Source organism: Scyliorhinus torazame, chromosome 7 (assembly GCF_047496885.1).
Source record: "Scyliorhinus torazame isolate Kashiwa2021f chromosome 7, sScyTor2.1, whole genome shotgun sequence".
In the NCBI taxonomy this organism is placed as follows: domain Eukaryota; kingdom Metazoa; phylum Chordata; class Chondrichthyes; order Carcharhiniformes; family Scyliorhinidae; genus Scyliorhinus; species Scyliorhinus torazame.
In genome coordinates this window covers 57,536,283-57,555,010 of record NC_092713.1, presented here as the reverse complement: position 1 = coordinate 57,555,010, position 18,728 = coordinate 57,536,283, and the positions used below count along the sequence as shown (strand labels likewise).

Here is an 18,728-nt window from a genome sequence, read left to right as displayed (position 1 = left end):
GTGCCTGACCTGCTGCTTTTTGCACCATTTTCTGTTTTTATTTTATCTTCTTTGTCGTTGCTGGGTTAAAATCCTGAATTTGACCTCCCAGAAGCTGTCAGAATATCTTCGGGCCACAGGCTGCAGCAATTCAGGAAAAAGCCACATCAGGACCTTCTCAGGGCAACTTGGAGTGAGTAATAAATGCCAGAGATGTCCAAATTCCTTGAATGAATCGTTAAAAATTCAAAGTGATGAGCTCAGTTTATTTAGAAAATATTTAAGTATTCACGTGCAACTAGAACTTCCTAAATGTGCTACATATGGCATGTGTTAGAAAGCATCGCCACAGGATATCATAAAGTGAACAAGTGCAGCAAGAGTGTGAGTACAAAATCTCAGCTTTGTTCCTGTGAAGCGGGGAGCAAGAAAAAATTGGAACAATGCCTAATTCAGGGACATTTTCTTCTGTTCGCTACTGCCTGACTGAACATCAATCCTGAAGCACACCCAAGATGGTTCATTTATGTCCCCTCAACCTCCTGATTCAAATAGTGTGGTGAGAGCAACACAGGGACTAATAGAAAGATAAAGCAAAAAGGTTTCATATTTTCAAGTAAATTCAAGAAGTTATTTCTCATGCACATGTTCTTTTTATGATCTTAATATCAAAGATATCAGATTTTGTTCAGTGTTGACAGTGATTCAAAATATCTTGATAAGCACATGATCTGTACTTCAATGCAACACTGAGGAAATACTACACTATCAGTGGTGCTACCTTCCTGGATGGGCATACCAAATAGGACAAATCTAACTCAACTAATTACCACCCTATTAATCTATCGCTGGTTGGGCCTGCATTTATTGCCCATCCGTAATCGTCCTTGAACTGATTGGTTTGTTAAACCATTTCAGAGTCAACCACATTGCTGTGGGTCTGGAGTCACATGTAGGCCAGACCAGGTAAGGATGGCAGATTTCCTTCCCTAAAGGACACTAGTGAACCAAACGGGTTTTTAACGACAAATGACAATGTTTTACAGTCATAGAACATAGAACATAGAAGATACAGCACAGAACAGGCCCTTCGGCCCACGATGTTGTGCCGAACCTTTGTCCTAGATTAATCATAGATTATCATTGAATTTACAGTGCAGAAGGAGGCCATTCGGCCCTTTGAGTCTGCACCAGCTCTTGGAAAGAGCACCCTACCCAAACTCAACACCTCCACCCAACACCAAGGGCAATTTGGACATTAAGGGCAATTTATCATTAGCCAATTCACCTAACCCGCACATCTTTGGACTGTGGGAGGAAACCGGAGCACCCGGAGGAAACCCACGCAGACACAGGGAGGACGTGCAGACTCCGCACAGACAATGACCCAAGCCGGAATCGAACCTGGGACCATAGATCTGTGAAGCAATTGTGCTATCCACAATGCTACCGTGCTGCCCTTAAGAACAAATAAATCTACACTATATCATTTTCCCGTAATCCATGTACCTATCCAACAGCTGCTTGAAGGTCCCTAATGTTTCCGACTCAACTACTTCCACAGGCAGTGCATTCCATGCCCCCACTACTCTCTGGGTAAAGAACCTACCTCTGATATCCCTCCTATATCTTCCACCTTTCACCTTAAATTTATGTCCCCTTGTAATGGTGTGTTCCACCTGGGGAAAAAGTCTCTGACTGTCTACTCTATTTATTCCCCTGATCATCTTATAAACCTCTATCGAGTCGCCCCTCATCCTTCTCCGCTCTAATGAGAAAAGGCCTAGCACCCTCAACCTTTCCTCGTAAGACCTACTCTCCATTCCAGGCAACATCCTGGTAAATCTTCTTTGCACCTTTTCCAGAGCTTCCACATCCTTCCTAAAATGAGGCGACCAGAACTGTACACAGTACTCCAAATGTGGCCTTACCAAAGTTTTGTACAGCTGCATCATCACCTCACGGCTATTAAATTCAATCCCTCTGTTAATGAACGCGAGCACACCATAGGCCTTCTTCACAGCTCTATCCACTTGAGTGGCAACTTTCAAAGATGTATGAACATAGACCCCAAGGTCTCTCTGCTCCTCCACAATGCCAAGAACTCTACCGTTAACCCTGTATTCCGCATTCATATTTGTCCTTCCAAAATGGACAACCTCACACTTTTCAGGGTTAAACTCCATCTGCCACTTCTCAGCCCAGCTCTGCATCCTATCTATGTCTCTTTGCAGCCGACAACAGCCCTCCTTACTATCCACAACTCCACCAATCTTCGTATCGTCTGCAAATTTACTGACCCACCCTTCAACTCCCTCATCCAAGTCATTAATGAAAATCACAAACAGCAGAGGACCCAGAACTGATCCCTGCGGTACACCACTGGTAACTGGGATCCAGGCTGAATATTTGCCATCCACCACCACTCTCTGACTTCTATCGGTTAGCCAGTTCGTTATCCAACTGGCCAAATTTCCCACTATCCCATGCCTCCTTACTTTGTGCAGAAGCCTACCATGGGGAACGTTATCAAATGCCTTACTAAAATCCATGTACACTACATCCACTGCTTTACCTTCATCCACATGCTTGGTCACCTCCTCAAAGAATTCAATAAGATTTGTAAGGCAAGACCTACCCCTCACAAATCCGTGCTGACTATCCCTAATCAAGCAGTGTCTTTCCAGATGCTCAGAAATCCTATCCTTCAGTACCCTTTCCATTACTTTGCCTACCACCGAAGTAAGACTAACTGGCCTGTAATTCCCAGGGTTATCCCTAGTTCCTTTTTTGAACAGGGGCACGACATTCGCCACTCTCCAATCCCCTGGTACCACCCCTGTTGACAGTGAGGACGAAAAGATAATTGCCAACGGCTCTGCAATTTCATCTCTTGCTTCCCATAGAATCCTTGGATATATCCCGTCAGGCCCGGGGGACTTGTCTATCCTCAAGTTTTTCAAAATGCCCAACACATCTTCCTTCCTAACAAGTATTTCCTCGAGCTTACCAATCTGTTTCACACTGTCCTCTCCAACAATATCGCCCCTCTCATTTGTAAATACAGAAGAAAAGTACTCGTTCAAGACCTCTCCTATCTCTTCAGACTCAATACACAATCTCCCGCTACTGTCCTTGATCGGACCTACCCTCGCTCTAGTCATTCTCATATTTCTCACATATGTGTAAAAGGCCTTGGGGTTTTCCTTGATCCTACCTGCCAAAGGTTGTTCATGCCCTCTCTTAGCTCTCCTAATCCCTTTCTTCAGTTCCCTCCTGGCTATCTTGTATCCCTCCAATGCCCTGTCTGAACCTTGTTTCCTCAGCCTTACATAAGTCACCTTTTTCCTCTTAACAAGACATTCAACCTCTCTTGTCAACCATGGTTCCCTCACTCGACCATCTCTTCCCTGCCTGACAGGGACATACATATCAAGGACACGTAGCACCTGTTCCTTGAACAAGTTCCACATTTCACTTGTGTCCTTCCCTGCCAGCCTATGTTCCCAACTTATGCACTTCAATTCTTGTCTGACAACATCGTATTTACCCTTCCCCCAATTGTAAACTTTGCCCTGTTGCACGTACCTATCCCTCTCCATTACTAAAGTGAAAGTCACAGAATTGTGGTCACTATCTCCAAAATGCTCCCCCACTAACAAATCTACCACTTGCCCTGGTTCATTACCCAGTACTAAATCCAATATTGCCCCTCCTCTGGTCGGACAATCTACATACTGTGTTAGAAAAGCTTCCTGGACACACTGCACAAACACCACCCCATCCAAACTATTTGATCTAAAGAGTTTCCACTCAATATTTGGGAAGTTAAAGTCATCCATGACTACTACCCTATGACTTCTGCACCTTTCCAAAATCTGTTTCCCAATCTGTTCCTCCACATCTCTGCTACTATTGGGGGGCCTATAGAAAACTCCTAACAAGGTGACTGCTCCTTTCCTATTTTTTTTTGTCATCATTAGACATTTAATCCAGTCTTTTACTAAATTCACATTTCACCATCTGCCATGGTCGGTTTCAAACTTGCATTACCCTGGGTCTCTGGATTACAAGTTCAGCGACAACACCACTACACCACCTCCGCCTAAGCAACACCTGCATGCCAATAAACAACTCACTGACACAGTTTGGTGTTTCACAGGGAGGCACGGTGGCACAGTGGTTAGCACTGCTGCCTCATAGCGCCAGGGATCTGGGCGCAATTCCGACCTTGGATGACTGTCTGTGTGGAGTTTGCACTTTCTACCAGTGTCTGCATGGGTTTCTTCTGGATGCGCCAGTTTCCTCCCACAGTCCAAAGATTTACAGGTTAGGGACAGGTAGTATTGAGGAAGCAAGGGGGATGCAGAAAGATTTTAACAGGCTAGGAGAGTGGGCAATGAAGTGGCAGATGGAATACAATGTGAAAAAGTGTGAGGTTACGCACTTTGGAAGGAGGAATGGCGGCATAGATTATTTTCTAAATGGGGAAATGCTTAGGAAATCAGAGGCACAAAGGGACTTGGTAGTCCTTGTTCAAGATTCTCTTAAGGTTAATGTGCCGCTTCAGTTGGCAGTTAGGAAGGCAAATGCAATGTTAGCATTCATGTCGAGAGGGCTACAGTACAAGAGCAGGAATGTACTTCTGAGGCTGTATAAGGCTCTGGTGAGACCCCATTTGGAGTATTGTGAGCAGTTTTGGGCCCCGTATCTAAGGAAGGATGTGTTGGCCTTGGAAAGGGTCCAGAGGTGGTTCACAAGAATGATCCCTGGAATGAACAAAGAACAAAGAAAAGTACAGCACAGGAACAGCCCCTTTGGCCCTCCAAGCCTGTGCCGACCATGCTGCCTGTCGAAACTAAAATCTTCCACACTTCCGGGGTCCGTATCCCTCTATTCCCATCCTATTCATGTATTTGTCAAGATGCCCCTTAAACATCACTATCGTCCCTGCTTCCACCACCTCCTCCGGCAGCGAGTTCCAGGCACCCACTACCCCTGTGTAAAAAACTTGCCTCGTACATCTCCTCTAAATCTTGCCCTTCGCACCTTAAACTTATTTCCCCTAGTAATTGACCCCTCTACCCTGGGAAAAAGCCTCTGACTATCCACTCTGTCTATGCCCCTCATAATTTTGTAGACCTTTATCTGGTCGCCCCTCAACCTCCGTCATTCCAGTGAGAACAAACCGAGTTTATTCAACTGCTCCTCATAGCTAATGCCTTCCGTACCAGGCAGCATCCTGGTAAATCTCTTCTGCACCCTCTCTAAAGCCTCCACATCCTTCTGGTAGTGTGGCGACCAGAATTGAACACTATACTCCAAGTGTGGCCGAACTAAGGTTCTTTCCAGCTGCAACATGACTTGCCAATTTTTATACTCAATGCCCGGCCAATGAAGGTAAGCATGCCGTATGCCTTCTTGACTACCTTCTCCACCTGTGTTGCCTCTTTCAGTGACCTGTGGACCTGTACACCTAGATCTCTCTGACTGTCAATACTCTTGAGGGTTCTACCATTCACTGCATATTCCCTACCTGCATTAGACCTTCCAAAATGCATTACCTAACATTTGTCCGGATTAAACTCCATCTGCCATCTCTCTGCCCAAGTCTCCAAACAATCTAAATCCTGCTGTATCCTCGGACAGTCCTCATCGCTATCCGCAATTCCACTAACCTTTGTGTCGTCTGCAAACTTACTAATCAGACCAGTTACATTTTCCTCCAAATCATTTATATATACTACAAACAGCAAAGGTCCCAGCACTCATCCCTGCGGAACACCACTGGTCACAGCCCTCCAATCAGAAAAGCACCCTTCCCTTGCTACTCTCTGCCTTCTATGACCTAGCCAGTTCTGTATCCAACTTGCCAGCTCACCCCTGATCCCATGTGACTTCACTTTTTGTACGTATCTGCCATGAGGGACCTTGTCAAAGACCTTACTGAAGTCCACAAAGACAACATCCACTGCCCTATCTGCATCAATCATCTTTGTGACTTCCTCGAAAAACTCTATCAAGTTAGTGAGACACAACCACCCCTTTACAAAACCGTGCTGCCTCTCGCTAATATGTCCATTTGCTTCCAAATGGGAGTAGATCCTGTCTCGAAGAATTTTCTCCAGTAATTTCCCTACCACTGAAGTAAGGCTCACCGGCCTGTAATTCCCTGGATTATCCTTGCTACCCTTCTTAAACAAAGGAACAACATTGGCTATTCTCCAGTCCTCCGGGACATCACCTGAAGACAGTGAGGATCCAAAGATTTCTGTCAAGGCCTCAGCAATTTCGGCTCTAGCCTCCTTCAGCATTCTGGGGCCGATCCCATCAGGCCCTGGGGACGTATCTACCATAATATTTTTCAAGACGCACAACACCTCGTCTTTTTAGATCTCAATGTGACCCAGGCTATCTACACACCATTCTCCAGACTCAACATCTACCAATTCCTTCCCTTTGGTGAATACTGATGCAGAGTATTCATTTACTACCTTGCCCATTTCCTCTGGCTCCACACATAGATTCCCTCGCCTATCCTTCAGTGGGCCCACCCTTTCCTGGCTATCCACTTGCTTTTTGTATACGTGTAAAAAGCCTTGGGATTTTCCTTAATCCTATTTGCCAATCGCTTTTCGTGACCCCTTTTAGCCCTCCTGACTCCTTGTTCCTTCCTACTTTCCTTATATTCCACACAGGCTTCGTCTGTTCCCAGCCTTCTAGCCCCGACAAATGCCTCCTTTTTCTTTTTGACGAGGCCTACGATATCTCTCGTTATCCAAGGTTCCCGAAATTTGCCGTATTTATCCTTCTCCCACACAGGAACATGCCGGTCCTGAATTCCTTTCAACTGACATTTCAAAGCATCTCACATGTTAGATGTTGATTTTGCCTCAAACATCCGCCCCCAATCTAGGTTCTTAGTTCCTGCCTAATATTGTTATAATTAGCCTTCCCCCAATTTAGCACATTCACCCGAGGACCACTCTTATCCTTGTCCATCAGCACTTTAAAACTTACTGAATTGTGGTCACTGTTGCCAAAATGCTCCCCTACTGAAACTTCTACCACCTGGCTGGGCTCATTCCCCAATACCAGGTCCAGTATAGCCCCTTCCCTAGTTGGACTATCTACATATTGTTTTAAGAAGCCCCCCGGATGCTCCTTACAAACTCTGTTCCGTCCAAGCCCCTAGCACTAAGTGAGTCCCAGTCAATATTGGGGAAGTTAAAGTCTCCTATCACAACAACCCTGTTACTTTTACTCCTTTCCAAAATCTGTCTACTTATCTGCTCCTCTATCTCCCGCTGGCTGTTGGGTGGCCTGGAGTAAACCCCCAACGTTGTGACTGCACCCTTCATATTCCTGATCTCTACCCATATGGCCTCGCTGTCCTCTGAGGTGTCCTCCCGCAGTACAGTTGTGATATTCTCCCTGACCAGCAGCGCAACTCCTCCACCCCTTTTACATCCCCCTCTATCCCGCCTGAAACATCAAAATCCTGGAACATTTAGCTGCCAATCCTGTCCTTCCCTCAACCAGGCTTCTGTAATCCAAGCTCTAAGTTCATCTGCCTTACCTGTTATACGTCTTGCATTAAAACATATGCAGTTCAGGCCACCAGACCCGCTGTGTTCAGCAACTTCTCCCTGTCTGCTCTTCCTCAGAGCAATACTGGCCCTATTCCCTAGTTCTTCATCAGTTTTTTCACCTTCTGACCTATTGCTCCAGTACCCACCCCCCTGCCATACTAGTTTAAACCCTCCCGTGTGACACTAGCAAACCTTGCGGCCAGGATATTTATGCCATTCCAGTTTAGATGCAACCCGTCCTTCTTATACAGGTCACACCTGCCCCGGAAGAGCTCCCAGTGGTCCAGATAATGGAAACCCTCCCTCCTATGTGCCACGTGTTTAGCTGCTCTATCTTCCTATTTCTAGCCTCACTGGCACGTGGCACAGGGAGTAATCCCTAGATTACAACCCTCGAGGTTGTCTTTTAACTTGCTGCCTAGCTCCCTGAACTCCTGCTGCAGGACCTCATGCCTCTTCCTGCCTATGTCGTTAGGACCAATATGGACAACGACCTCTGCCTGTTTGCCCTCCCCTTCAGGATGCCCTCTACCCGTTCAGAGACATCCTGGACACTGGAACCAGGGAGGCAACATACCATCCTGGAGTCTCTTTCACGTCTACAGAAGTGCCTATCTGTGCCCCTGACGATAGAGTCCCCTATGACTATTGCTCTTCTGCCCTTTGACCCTCCCTGCTGAACATCAGAGCCAACCGTGGTGCCACTGCTCTGGCTGCTGCTGTTTTCCCCTGAGCTTGTCGTATGAGGAACAGTTGAGGACTCTGGGTCTGTACTCACTGGAGTTTAGAAGGATAAGGGGGATTCATATTGAAACTTACATAAGAACATAAGCACATAAGAACTAGGAGCAGGAGTAGGCCATCCGGCCCCTCGAGCCTGCTCCACCATTCAATGAGATCATGGCTGATCTTTTGTGGACTCAGCTCCACTTTCCGGCCCGAACACCATAACCCTTAATCCCTTTATTCTTCAAAAAACTGTTATTCCTACCAAAATGGATAACCTCACAATTGTCAACATTGTATTCCATCTGCCAGACCCTAGCCCATTCACTTAGCCTATCCAAATCCCTCTGCAGACTTCCAGTATCCTCTGCACGTTTTGCTTTACCACTTATCTTAGTGTCGTCTGCAAACTTGGACACATTGCCCTTGATCCCCAACTCATCTATGTAAATTGTGAACAGTCGTGGGCCCAACACTGATCCCTGAGGGACACCACTAGCTACTGATTGCCAACCAGAGAAACACCCATTAATCCCCACTCTTTGCTTTCTATTAATTAACCAATCTTCTATCCATGCTACTACTTTCCCCTGAATGCCATGCATCTTTATCTTATGCAGCACCCTTTTGTGTGGTACCTTGTCAAAGGCTTTCTGGAAATCCAGATATACCACATCCATTGGCTCCCCGTTATCTACCGCACTGGTAATGTCCTCAAAGAATTCCACTAAATTAGTTAGGCACGACCTGCCCTTTATGAACCCATCCTGCGCCTGCCCAATGGGACAATTTCCATCCAGATGCCTCGCTATTTCTTCCTTGATGATAGATTCCAGCATCTCCCCCCCTACCGAAGTTAAGCTCACTGGCCTATAATTACCCACTTTCTGCCTACCTCCTTTTTTAAAGCGGTGTCACGTTTGCTCATTTCCAATCCGCCGTGACCACCCCAGAGTATAGTGAATTTTGGTAAATTATCACTCGTGCATTTGCACTTTCCCTAGCCATCTCTTTTAGCACTCTGGGATGCATTCCATCAGGGCCAGGAGACTAGTCTACCTTTAGCCCCATTAGCTTGCCCATCACTACCTCCTTGGTGATAACAATCCTCTCAAGGTCCTCACCTGTCATAGCCTCATTTCCATCAGTAACTGGCATGTTATTTGTGTCTTCCACTGTGAAGACCGACCCAAAAAACCTGTTCAGTTCCTCAGCCATTTCCTCATCTCCCATTATTAAATCTCCCTTCTTATCCTCTAAAGTACCAATATTTACCTTAGCCACTCTTTTTTGTTTTATATATTTGTACAAACTTTTACTATCTGTTTTTATATCTGAGCAGGTTTACTCTCATAATCTATTTTACGCTTCTTTATAGCTTTTTTAGTAGCTTTCTGTTGTCCCCTAAAGATTTCCCAGTCCTCTACTCTCCCACTAATCTTTGCTACTTTGTATGCTTTTTCCTTCAATTTGATACTCTCCCTTATTTCCTTGGATATCCACGGTCGATTTTCCCTCTTTCTACCGTCCTTCCTTTTTGTTGGTATAAACGTTTGCTGAGCACTGTGAAAAATCACTTGGAAGGTTCTCCACTGTTCCTCAACTGTTTCACCATAAAGTCTTTGCTCCCAGTCTACCTTAGCTAGTTCTTCTCTCATCCCATTGTAATCTCCTTTGTTTAAGCACAAAACACTAGTGCTTGATTTTACCTTCTCACCCTCCATCTGTATTTTAAATTCCACCATAATGTGATCGCTCCTTCCGAGAGGATCCCTAACTATGAGATCCTGAATCAATCCTGTCTCATTACACAGGAACAGATCTAGGACCGCTTGTTCCCTCGTAGGCTCCATTACATACTGTTCGAGGAAACTATCGCGGATACATTCTATAAACTCCTCCTCAAGGCTGCCTTGACCGACCTGGTTAAACCAATCGACATGATAACTGCTGTACCATTTCTACATGCATCAGTTATTTCTTTGTTTATTGCCTGCCCCACCATAATGTTACTATTTGGTGGCCTGTTTTTTTTTTTACATAGAATTTACAGTGCAGAAGGAGGCCATTCGGCCCATCGAGTCTGCACCGGCTCTTGGAAAGAACACCCTACCCAAGGTCAACACCTCCACCCTATCCCCATAACCCAGTAACCTCACCCAACCCCACCCAACACTAAGGGCAATTTTGGACACTAAGGGCAATTTATCATGGCCAATCCAACTAACCTGCACATCTTTGGACTGTGGGAGGAAACCAGAGCACCCGGAGAAAATCCACGCACACACGGGGAGGATGTGCAGACTCCGCACAGACAGTGTCCCAAGCCGGAATCGAACCTGGGACCCTGGAGCTGTGAAGCAATTGTGCTATCCACAATGCTACCGTGCTGCCTATAGACTACTCCTATCAGTGACTTTTTTTGCCTTAATATTCCTGATTTCCACCCAAATGGATTCAACCTTATCCTCCATAGCACCGATGTCATCCCTTACTGTTGCCCGGATGTCATCCTGAAATAACAGAAGTACACCACCTCTCTTACCATCCACTCTGTCCTTCCGAATAGTTTGATACCCTCGGATATTTAACTCCCAGTTGTGACCATCCTTTAACCATGTTTCAGTAATGGCCACTAAATAATAATCATTCACGATGATTTGTGCCATCAACTCATTTACCTTATTCCGAATACTATGAGCATTCAGGTAAAGTACACGTATGTTGGCTTTATTACCTCTGTTCTGAATCTTAACACCTCGATCAGAAACCTCTCCTAAGTTGTATTTCCTCTTAACCTTTCTCCTAATTTTCCTTGTCGTTGAACCCATATCTTCATGTAACAAACTGCCGCGTCGCTTACCATTAATGATTTCACTTCCCGTTTTATTCCTCTTAGTATTCCTGGTCCTATTCACTGAGCTCCCCTCAGTCACTGTACCTTGTACTATCGCCCTTTTTGATTGTTGACTATGGCTTCTCTGCCTTACACATTCCCCCTTACTGCCTTTTGTTTCTGTCCCTGTTTTACTACCTTCCAACTTCCTTCATCGGTTCCCATCCCCCTGCCACATTAGTTTAAACTCTCCCCAACTGCTCTAGCAAACACCCCCCCTCGGACATCGGTTCCAGTCCTGCCCAGGTGCAGACCGTCTGGTTTGTACTGGTCCCACCTCTCCCAGAACCGGTTCCAATGCCCCAGGAATTTGAATCCCTCCTCTTGCACATCTCTCGAGCCACGCATTCATCCTATCTATCCTGACATTCCTACTCTGACTAGCTCGTGGCACTGGTAGCAATCCTGAGATTACTACCTTTGAGGTCCTACTTTTTAGTTTAACTCCTAACGCCCTGAATTCAGCTTGTAGGACCTCGTCCCGTTTTTTACCTATATCGTTGGTGCCTATGTGCACCACGACAGCTGGCTGTTCACCCTCCCCCCCCCACCCCCCCCCCCCCCCCCCCAGAATGTCCTGCAGCCGCTCCGAGACATCCCTGACCCTTGCACCAGGGAGGCAACATACCATCCTGGAGTCTCGATTGCGTCCGCAGAACCGCCTGTCTATTCCCCTTACAATTGAGTCCCCTATCACTATAGCCCTGCCATTCTTCTTCCTGCCCAGCTGCGCAGCAGAGACAGCCACGGTGCCATAAACCTGGCTGCTGCTGCCTTCCCCTGGTGAGCCATCTCCCTCAACAGTATCCAAAGCGGTATATCTGTTTTGCAGGGAGATGACCACAGAGGACACCTGCACTGCCTTCTTACTCTTGCTCTGTCTTTTGGTCACCCATTTTCTATCTCCCTCAGTACCTTTCACCTGCGGTGTGACCAACTCGCTAAACGTGCTATCCACGATGTCCTCAGCATCGCGGACGCTCCAAAGTGAGTCCATCCGCAGCTCCAGAGCCGTCAAGCGTTCTAACAGGAGCTGCAACTGGACACACGTCTTGCACGTGAAGGAGCCAGGGACAGTCGACGTGTCCCTGAGCTTCCACATCGCACACGAGGAGCATGACACGGGTCTGAGATCCCCTGCCATGTCTTAAACCTTCGGTTAACTTCAACAATTACAATTTCCCAAAAAATAAATAAATAAATAAACAAAGAAAAGAACAAAAATATACACCAATGAAAAGAAAAAGAAAACAGAAACACTACTTACCAGTCACTTACCAGGGATAAAAAGCACCCCCCCCCCCCCCCCCCCCGCTTCAAATTCCCACCTATATTCAAATTCCCAAACTCACTCTTGGTTCTGTCTCACTCTTGGCTGTGACTTCTCTGGCTCACTGGGAGAACTCACTGGGAGTGCGTTTACAAGTTGCTCTTTTTAAATTGTCCTGAATTGACTCCCCTCCCCCACCTGCTTTTAGATCAAGGTAGATTTAAGTGACTGACACTTAACTGCCAACCAGTTATGTGAGTGGATGGGGCAGCCCTTGTTAACCTACACTGCACAATTCTAGCTTAATTTAAATTAATTTAAACTCCTGAAATTTATAGGAGCTGCCTTACTGATTTGATTCAATTCCCTTACCTAGATTCAAATTCCCAAACTCACTCTTGGTTCTGTCTAACTCTGCCTGTGTCTTCTCTGGCTCACTGGGAGAACTCACATGACGATAGCCGCTCCCGATAGCCCGGGGAAGTACTCAGGGAGTCCGGTAATAATAGCTTCATTGAGAATTTGGAGGCAGTTTTGCCAACACTTCGGGTTGGGGGCAGGGTCAAGCGAAATGCCGATTCGGGGGAACCACAGATTTGAGTCAGGGAGGTGGGATGGAAATTTTTAGAAATGGGAGGAGAAGAGGATTAAGACACTGAAAGATTTGTTTCTTAGGGGTCGGTTTGCAGGATTGAAGGAGCTGGAAGCGAAGTATGGGCTGGAGCAGGGGGAAATGTTTAGATACATGCAGGTTCGAGATTTTGCCAGAAAGGAGATACAGAACTTCCTGGAGGAGCTGGCCTCCATATTGCTGGAGGAGGTGCTGACGACAGGGGGACTGGAGAAGGGGGTAGTGTCAGCGGTCTACGGAGCTATTTCGGAAGAGGAGAAGGCACCACTGGAAGGGATCAAAGCAAAGTGGGAGGAAGAGTTGGGAGAGGATATGGAGGAGGGGTTCTGGTGTGAGGTGCTCCGGAGAGTGAATGCCTCCACCTCGTGCGCGAGGTTGGGGCTGATACAGCTGAAGGTGGTATACAGAGCACACCTCACGAGGGCGAGGATGAGCCGATTCTTTGAAGGAGTAGAAGATGTGTGTGAACGGGCGGGGGCCCCCCGCTAATCACGTTCATATGTTTTGGTCCTGTCCAAAGCTAGAGGATTACTGAAAGGAGGTTTTTAGAGTAATTTCTGAAGTGGTGCACGTGAAATTGGTCCCTGGCCCCCGGGAGGCCATATTCGAAGTGTCGGACCAGCCAGGGTTGGAAACGGGTGCGGAGGCAGATGTTGTAGCCTTCGCCTCGTTGACCGCCCGAAGGTGGATCCTGATGGGTTGGAGGGCAGCCTCTCCACCCTGTGCCCTGGCGTGGCGGGGGGACCTGTTGGAATTCTTGACTCTTGAGAAGGTTAAGTTTGAACTGAGGGGAAGGATGGAGGGGTACCAAAATTCATGGGCATTATTCATCATGCACTTTCAAGAACTGGATAACATCGAACATTAGTTTGGGGGGGGGGGGGGGGGGGGGGGGGGGGAGGGTTGGGAGGGAGGGGAGCAGTGTGTGTTGATGGTGACTATGGGTGATTCCTGATTCCTTTTTGTCATTTGTTTATGTGAACATGCGGACTACTGTTTGGGGTTTGGTGGGAGGATGGGATTGTTGTTATTGATATGGGGATTGTCATATTTGTTACTGATTATTGTTTATTGTTGGTGGGTGTAAATTTGGGAGAAAATGTGAAAAAGGAGAATAAAGAAATATTAAAAAAAAAAAAATTACAGGACGATATAGATGGGCTGGTCAGATGAGCAGAACAGTGGCAAATGGAATTTGACCCTGAAAAGTATTAAAATGAATGGTTGGACCCTAGGAAATACAGAGGACCAAAGGGACTTGGAGTGCATGTCCAAAGGTCCCTGAAGGCAACAGGACAGGTAGATAAGGTGGTTAAAAAGGCATATAGGATACTTGCCTGTATTAGCTGAGGCACAGAGTATATAAGAGCAGGGAGGTTATGATGGAGCTGCATAAACCATGCGTTAGACCACAGGTGGAGTACTGTGTGAAGTTCTGGTTGCCATTCTAAAGGAAGGATGACGCTAGAAAGGATGCAGGGGAGATTCACCAGGATGTTGCCTGGATTGGAGCGTTTCAGCTATGAAGAGAGGCTGGTTATTCTGGGATTGCGCTCCTGGGAGCAGAGAAGGTTGAGGGGGGACATTGAGGTGTACAAAATTATGAAGGACGTAGGTGGGGTAGATAGGAAGAAACGTTCCCTCTTAGTCGAGGGGTCACTAACCAGGGGCATAGATTTAAGATAATAGGAAGGAGCTTTAGAGGGGATTTAAGGAAAACGTTTTCACCCAGAGGGTGGTGGGAATCTCGAACGTACTATCTGAAAGGATGGTAGAGGCAGGAACCTTCGCATCATTTAAGAAACATTTAGATGAGCACCTGAAATGCCATAGCATACAAGCCATTTGGACCAAGAGTTGGAAAATTAGATTAGAATGGTTAGGTGCTTGATGGCCAGTGCAGACATGATGGGCCAAAGGGCCTCTCTCTGTGTTGTATGACTCTATGACTCTAAGGACAAGGGAAGCAAATGCATGGGAACACCAACACCAGTAAGTTCCCCTCCAAGTCACACACAATATCCTGACTTGGAAATAGATCGCCGTTCCTTCACTGTCGCTCGGTCAATATCCTGGAACTCCATCCCTAACAGCACTGGGGGTGTATCTACACCACTTGGGTTGCAGCGGTGCTAGAAGGCAACTCACCACCACCTTTCAAGCGCAATTAGGGATGGTTAATTGATGCTGGCCTAGCCAGTGACACCCACATCCCGTGAAACAATAATAAAAAAAAGAGTATGGAACTTAGTAGCCCTTTCAAGAAGAATGAGGCTATTGGAGCAAATCAGAACACTCTCCAATAGCTGAAGTTATACTGACATTAAGTAAGACAGTCATGGTTGCCAGAGGCTGATCATTACAGGTCATTGTTGCAGGAGATCTGCTGTGAAGTAACTGCAGGCTAACTATCACTATTTCATCTGCGACACTGCCTCAATTATGAGGAGTGGGACTATTCGCCAATGACAATTATACAGTGTTCAGCTTTGTTCACAATTCCTCTGATAGTGATGTACTCCAGGTCAACTCAAGCTTGGTTTGACAAGTAGTAGGTAACATTTATGCTATGTGTGTTGGGGTTTGCCATTGGCTAAGCTTAACTGGATCAACCTTAACAGCATGGCTAGATGTAGTTCACTGTAAACTCCTAAAAGGGCCAACCATTTAAAATGTTCATGCCAATTATTGACAGAAAACCTTCTACTCACCTGGATGACTGCAGCGACAGCAGCACTCATGAAGCTCATGCTATTTACTGACTCTTGAATTAAAACACCTATCAACATGTTACTTTGATAGATGTGAGGGTACAGCTTTTGCTTTAAGGGTTATTCTAGAGTTTAGTTCAAAACTGTCAGTCATTTAAACAGAAATGAGGATTGTCAAAGCCATTTAAAAATTGGATATGGTTGTTTTTCCAGGCACTTTGGAACAGTTCACATTTATTTTGATTGATACGAGAGATTTTCCAGTACTGGGGTCTCTGACATTTTACTCTGCTGCTAGAATAATACTGAGAAAAACTTCCATCAACAAATTGAGGATATCATCAGCTGAACACAGCATTGAGACAGGCAGAGCAATGTAGCTAGAAAGTATCAGAGCCTCCCCCTGCTCACCTATGATCTGAGGAAGAAACTGTGCTCTGAATATATGTTACCTGCAGGATCTCTGCGAGGATCTGCACCTAGGTGGTTTGGGAACCTGGAGTAGACTTTCTATTGATGGTGCCAACTGCAGATCCCGTTCTAGAATTTTCCGTTCGTCTTTCAGTTCTGAGGATCAAAACAAAAGCTTTAAGCACATTCAGAAGCATCTATTGCTCCCTCTCAAAAATGTGGGTATGAGTCACATGAGAGGAATGACGAGACCTTTCCCGGAGCGGAGAAACTACGACATCTTCTTCACAGCCTTCAACACGTCATCGATGAAGATGAACATCTTGCCAAGGTCATCCCCACACCCCCACTACTTGCCTTCAAACAACCACGCAACCTCAAACAAACCATTGTTTGCAGCAAACTTCCCAGCCTTCAGAACAGTGACCACGGCACCACACAACCCTGCCATGGCAATCTCTGCAAGACGTGCCAGATCATCGATATGGATACCATCATTACACGTGAGAACACCACCCACCAGGTACGCGGTACATACTCGTGCGACTCGGCCAACGTTGTCTACCTCATACACTGCAGGAAAGGATGTCCCGAAGCTTGGTACATTGGCGAGACTATGCAGACGCTGTGACAACGAATGAAACGGCCATCGTGCAACAATCACCAGGCAGGAATGGTCCCTTCCAGTCGGGGGAACACTTCAGCAGTCAAGGGCATTCAGCCTCTGATCTCTGGGTAAGCGTTCTCCAAGGCGGCCTTCAGGACGCGCGACAACGCAGAATCGCCGAGCAGAAGCTTATAGCCGAGTTCCGCACACGAGTGCGGCCTCAACCGGGACCTGGGATTCATGTCGCACTACATTCATGCCCCACCATCTGGTCTGCGAAATCCTACCAACTGTCTTGGCTTGACACAATTCACACCTCTTTAACCTGGGGTTACCCCATCTCTGGATCTGTAAAGATTTAATCACCTGCTAATGCTTGCATTCCAAGCATTGTCTGGCATCTTTGAATCTGTCTATCTATATGTTTCTGGAACATACCTCTTCATTCACCTGAGGAAGGAGCAGCACTCCGAAAGCTAGTGACATCGAAACAAACCTGTTGGACTTTAACCTGGTGTTGTAAGACTTCTTACTGAGAACTTAGAGGAGGAGGAAGAAAGAAAATACTTACCTCGTATTTCAACTCTGGTTTAGACATAACAGACATAGGTGGAGATGAGTGTCAGTATGTACCAAGTAATGATAACATGGTTTTAGCATTTACTTGAGGCAAAGTTAGCTACTGTTATGATATTTATCGATTTAAAGATGGAAATTATTCAAGCCATCATAATTCTTTTATAATTTATCATAAATATTAATATAACAGGGCAAGAAAAGTTGGACCTGGATAGACAAAACTACAAGTTCTTCTGACCTACACACTGCAGTCCCTAGTTCGATTATCTGATTTTCTACTAATCTTGGCTGCTTCTGCATTAATTTTCTGTGTGGTTTTGAGTGTGTGAAACTAAAAAGGAGAATCATTAGCCATTGAATAATTGTCTGTATTTTGATTCTTGTCTTCTTTCTAATAGTGCAATGTTCTGACAGTGTTAAAGATGGGAACATATAACAAAGATCAAAGAAAAGTACAGCACAGGAACAGGCCCTTCGGCCCTCCAAGCCTCCGCCGACCATGCTCCCAGTCTAAACTAAAATCTTCTACACTTCTGGGGTCCGTATCCCTCTATTCCCATCCTATTCATGTATTTGTCAAGATGCCCCTTAAACGTCACTATCGTCCCTGCTTTCACCACCTTCTCCGGCAGCAAGTTCCAGGCACCCACGACCCGCTAAAGGGGATAATCATATTAAAACACAGAAATTTTCAACAATTGTTCATAGTTTATAAATTTATAGAAGCTAGAGGTGTAAAAATCATGAAGAGGGACTACTATTTTAATGCCTTCTTTAAACATACAGTTTGTAGAATATCCTCACCATTTCATTGTATGCTAATCTTTGCACATATACTATCATTTTCTTTTTTTTTTTAAATGTCGAGTACCCAATTCATTTTTCCAATTAAGGGGAAATTTAGCATGGCCAATCTACCTAGCTTGCACATTTTTGGATTCTGGGGGCGAAACCCATGCAAACACGGGGAGAATGTGCAAACTCCACACGGACAGTGACCCAGAGCCGTGATCGAACCTGGGACCTCGGTGCCGTGAGGCCGCAGTGCTAACCCACTGCGCCACCGTGCTGCCCTTACTATCATTTTCAATATACTATACTGCAGGGGATTTTATTGCCAAAAATTGGTTGTTTACAAGTACAACATAGAACTCAGTACCCAAACAGCAAAATAGAATGTACCTGCAATTGATGGAACTGCACTTTGCGTTGTAAGGTTCAAGCTGTAATTATGCTCTTCTTCTATGCACTCCTACAAATGGCATAAAGAAGGATTAGAATCCCATGATTATCATTCTTTAACAAAGAATATCTGGTTTTCCAATT

General features: G+C 45.8%; 1 protein-coding gene across 6 annotated transcripts in view; it reads right to left on the bottom strand.

The window, feature by feature from the left end:
- Positions 1-18,728, bottom strand: part of ccdc24 (coiled-coil domain containing 24) — a 221,263-nt gene that overhangs the window by 62,817 nt on the left and 139,718 nt on the right. For 4 of the 6 annotated variants that reach the window (XM_072510750.1, XM_072510752.1, XM_072510749.1 and 1 more), the window contains 2 exons: positions 18,585-18,654; positions 16,258-16,372 (listed from right to left, as the gene is read on the bottom strand). In XM_072510750.1, coding sequence (XP_072366851.1) covers positions 16,258-16,372; positions 18,585-18,654 — 185 coding nt within the window. Of the gene's footprint in view, positions 1-16,216; positions 16,373-18,584; positions 18,655-18,728 lie in introns of all 6 variants that reach the window. The other 2 variants (XM_072510753.1, XM_072510755.1) reach the window with 2 other exon arrangements.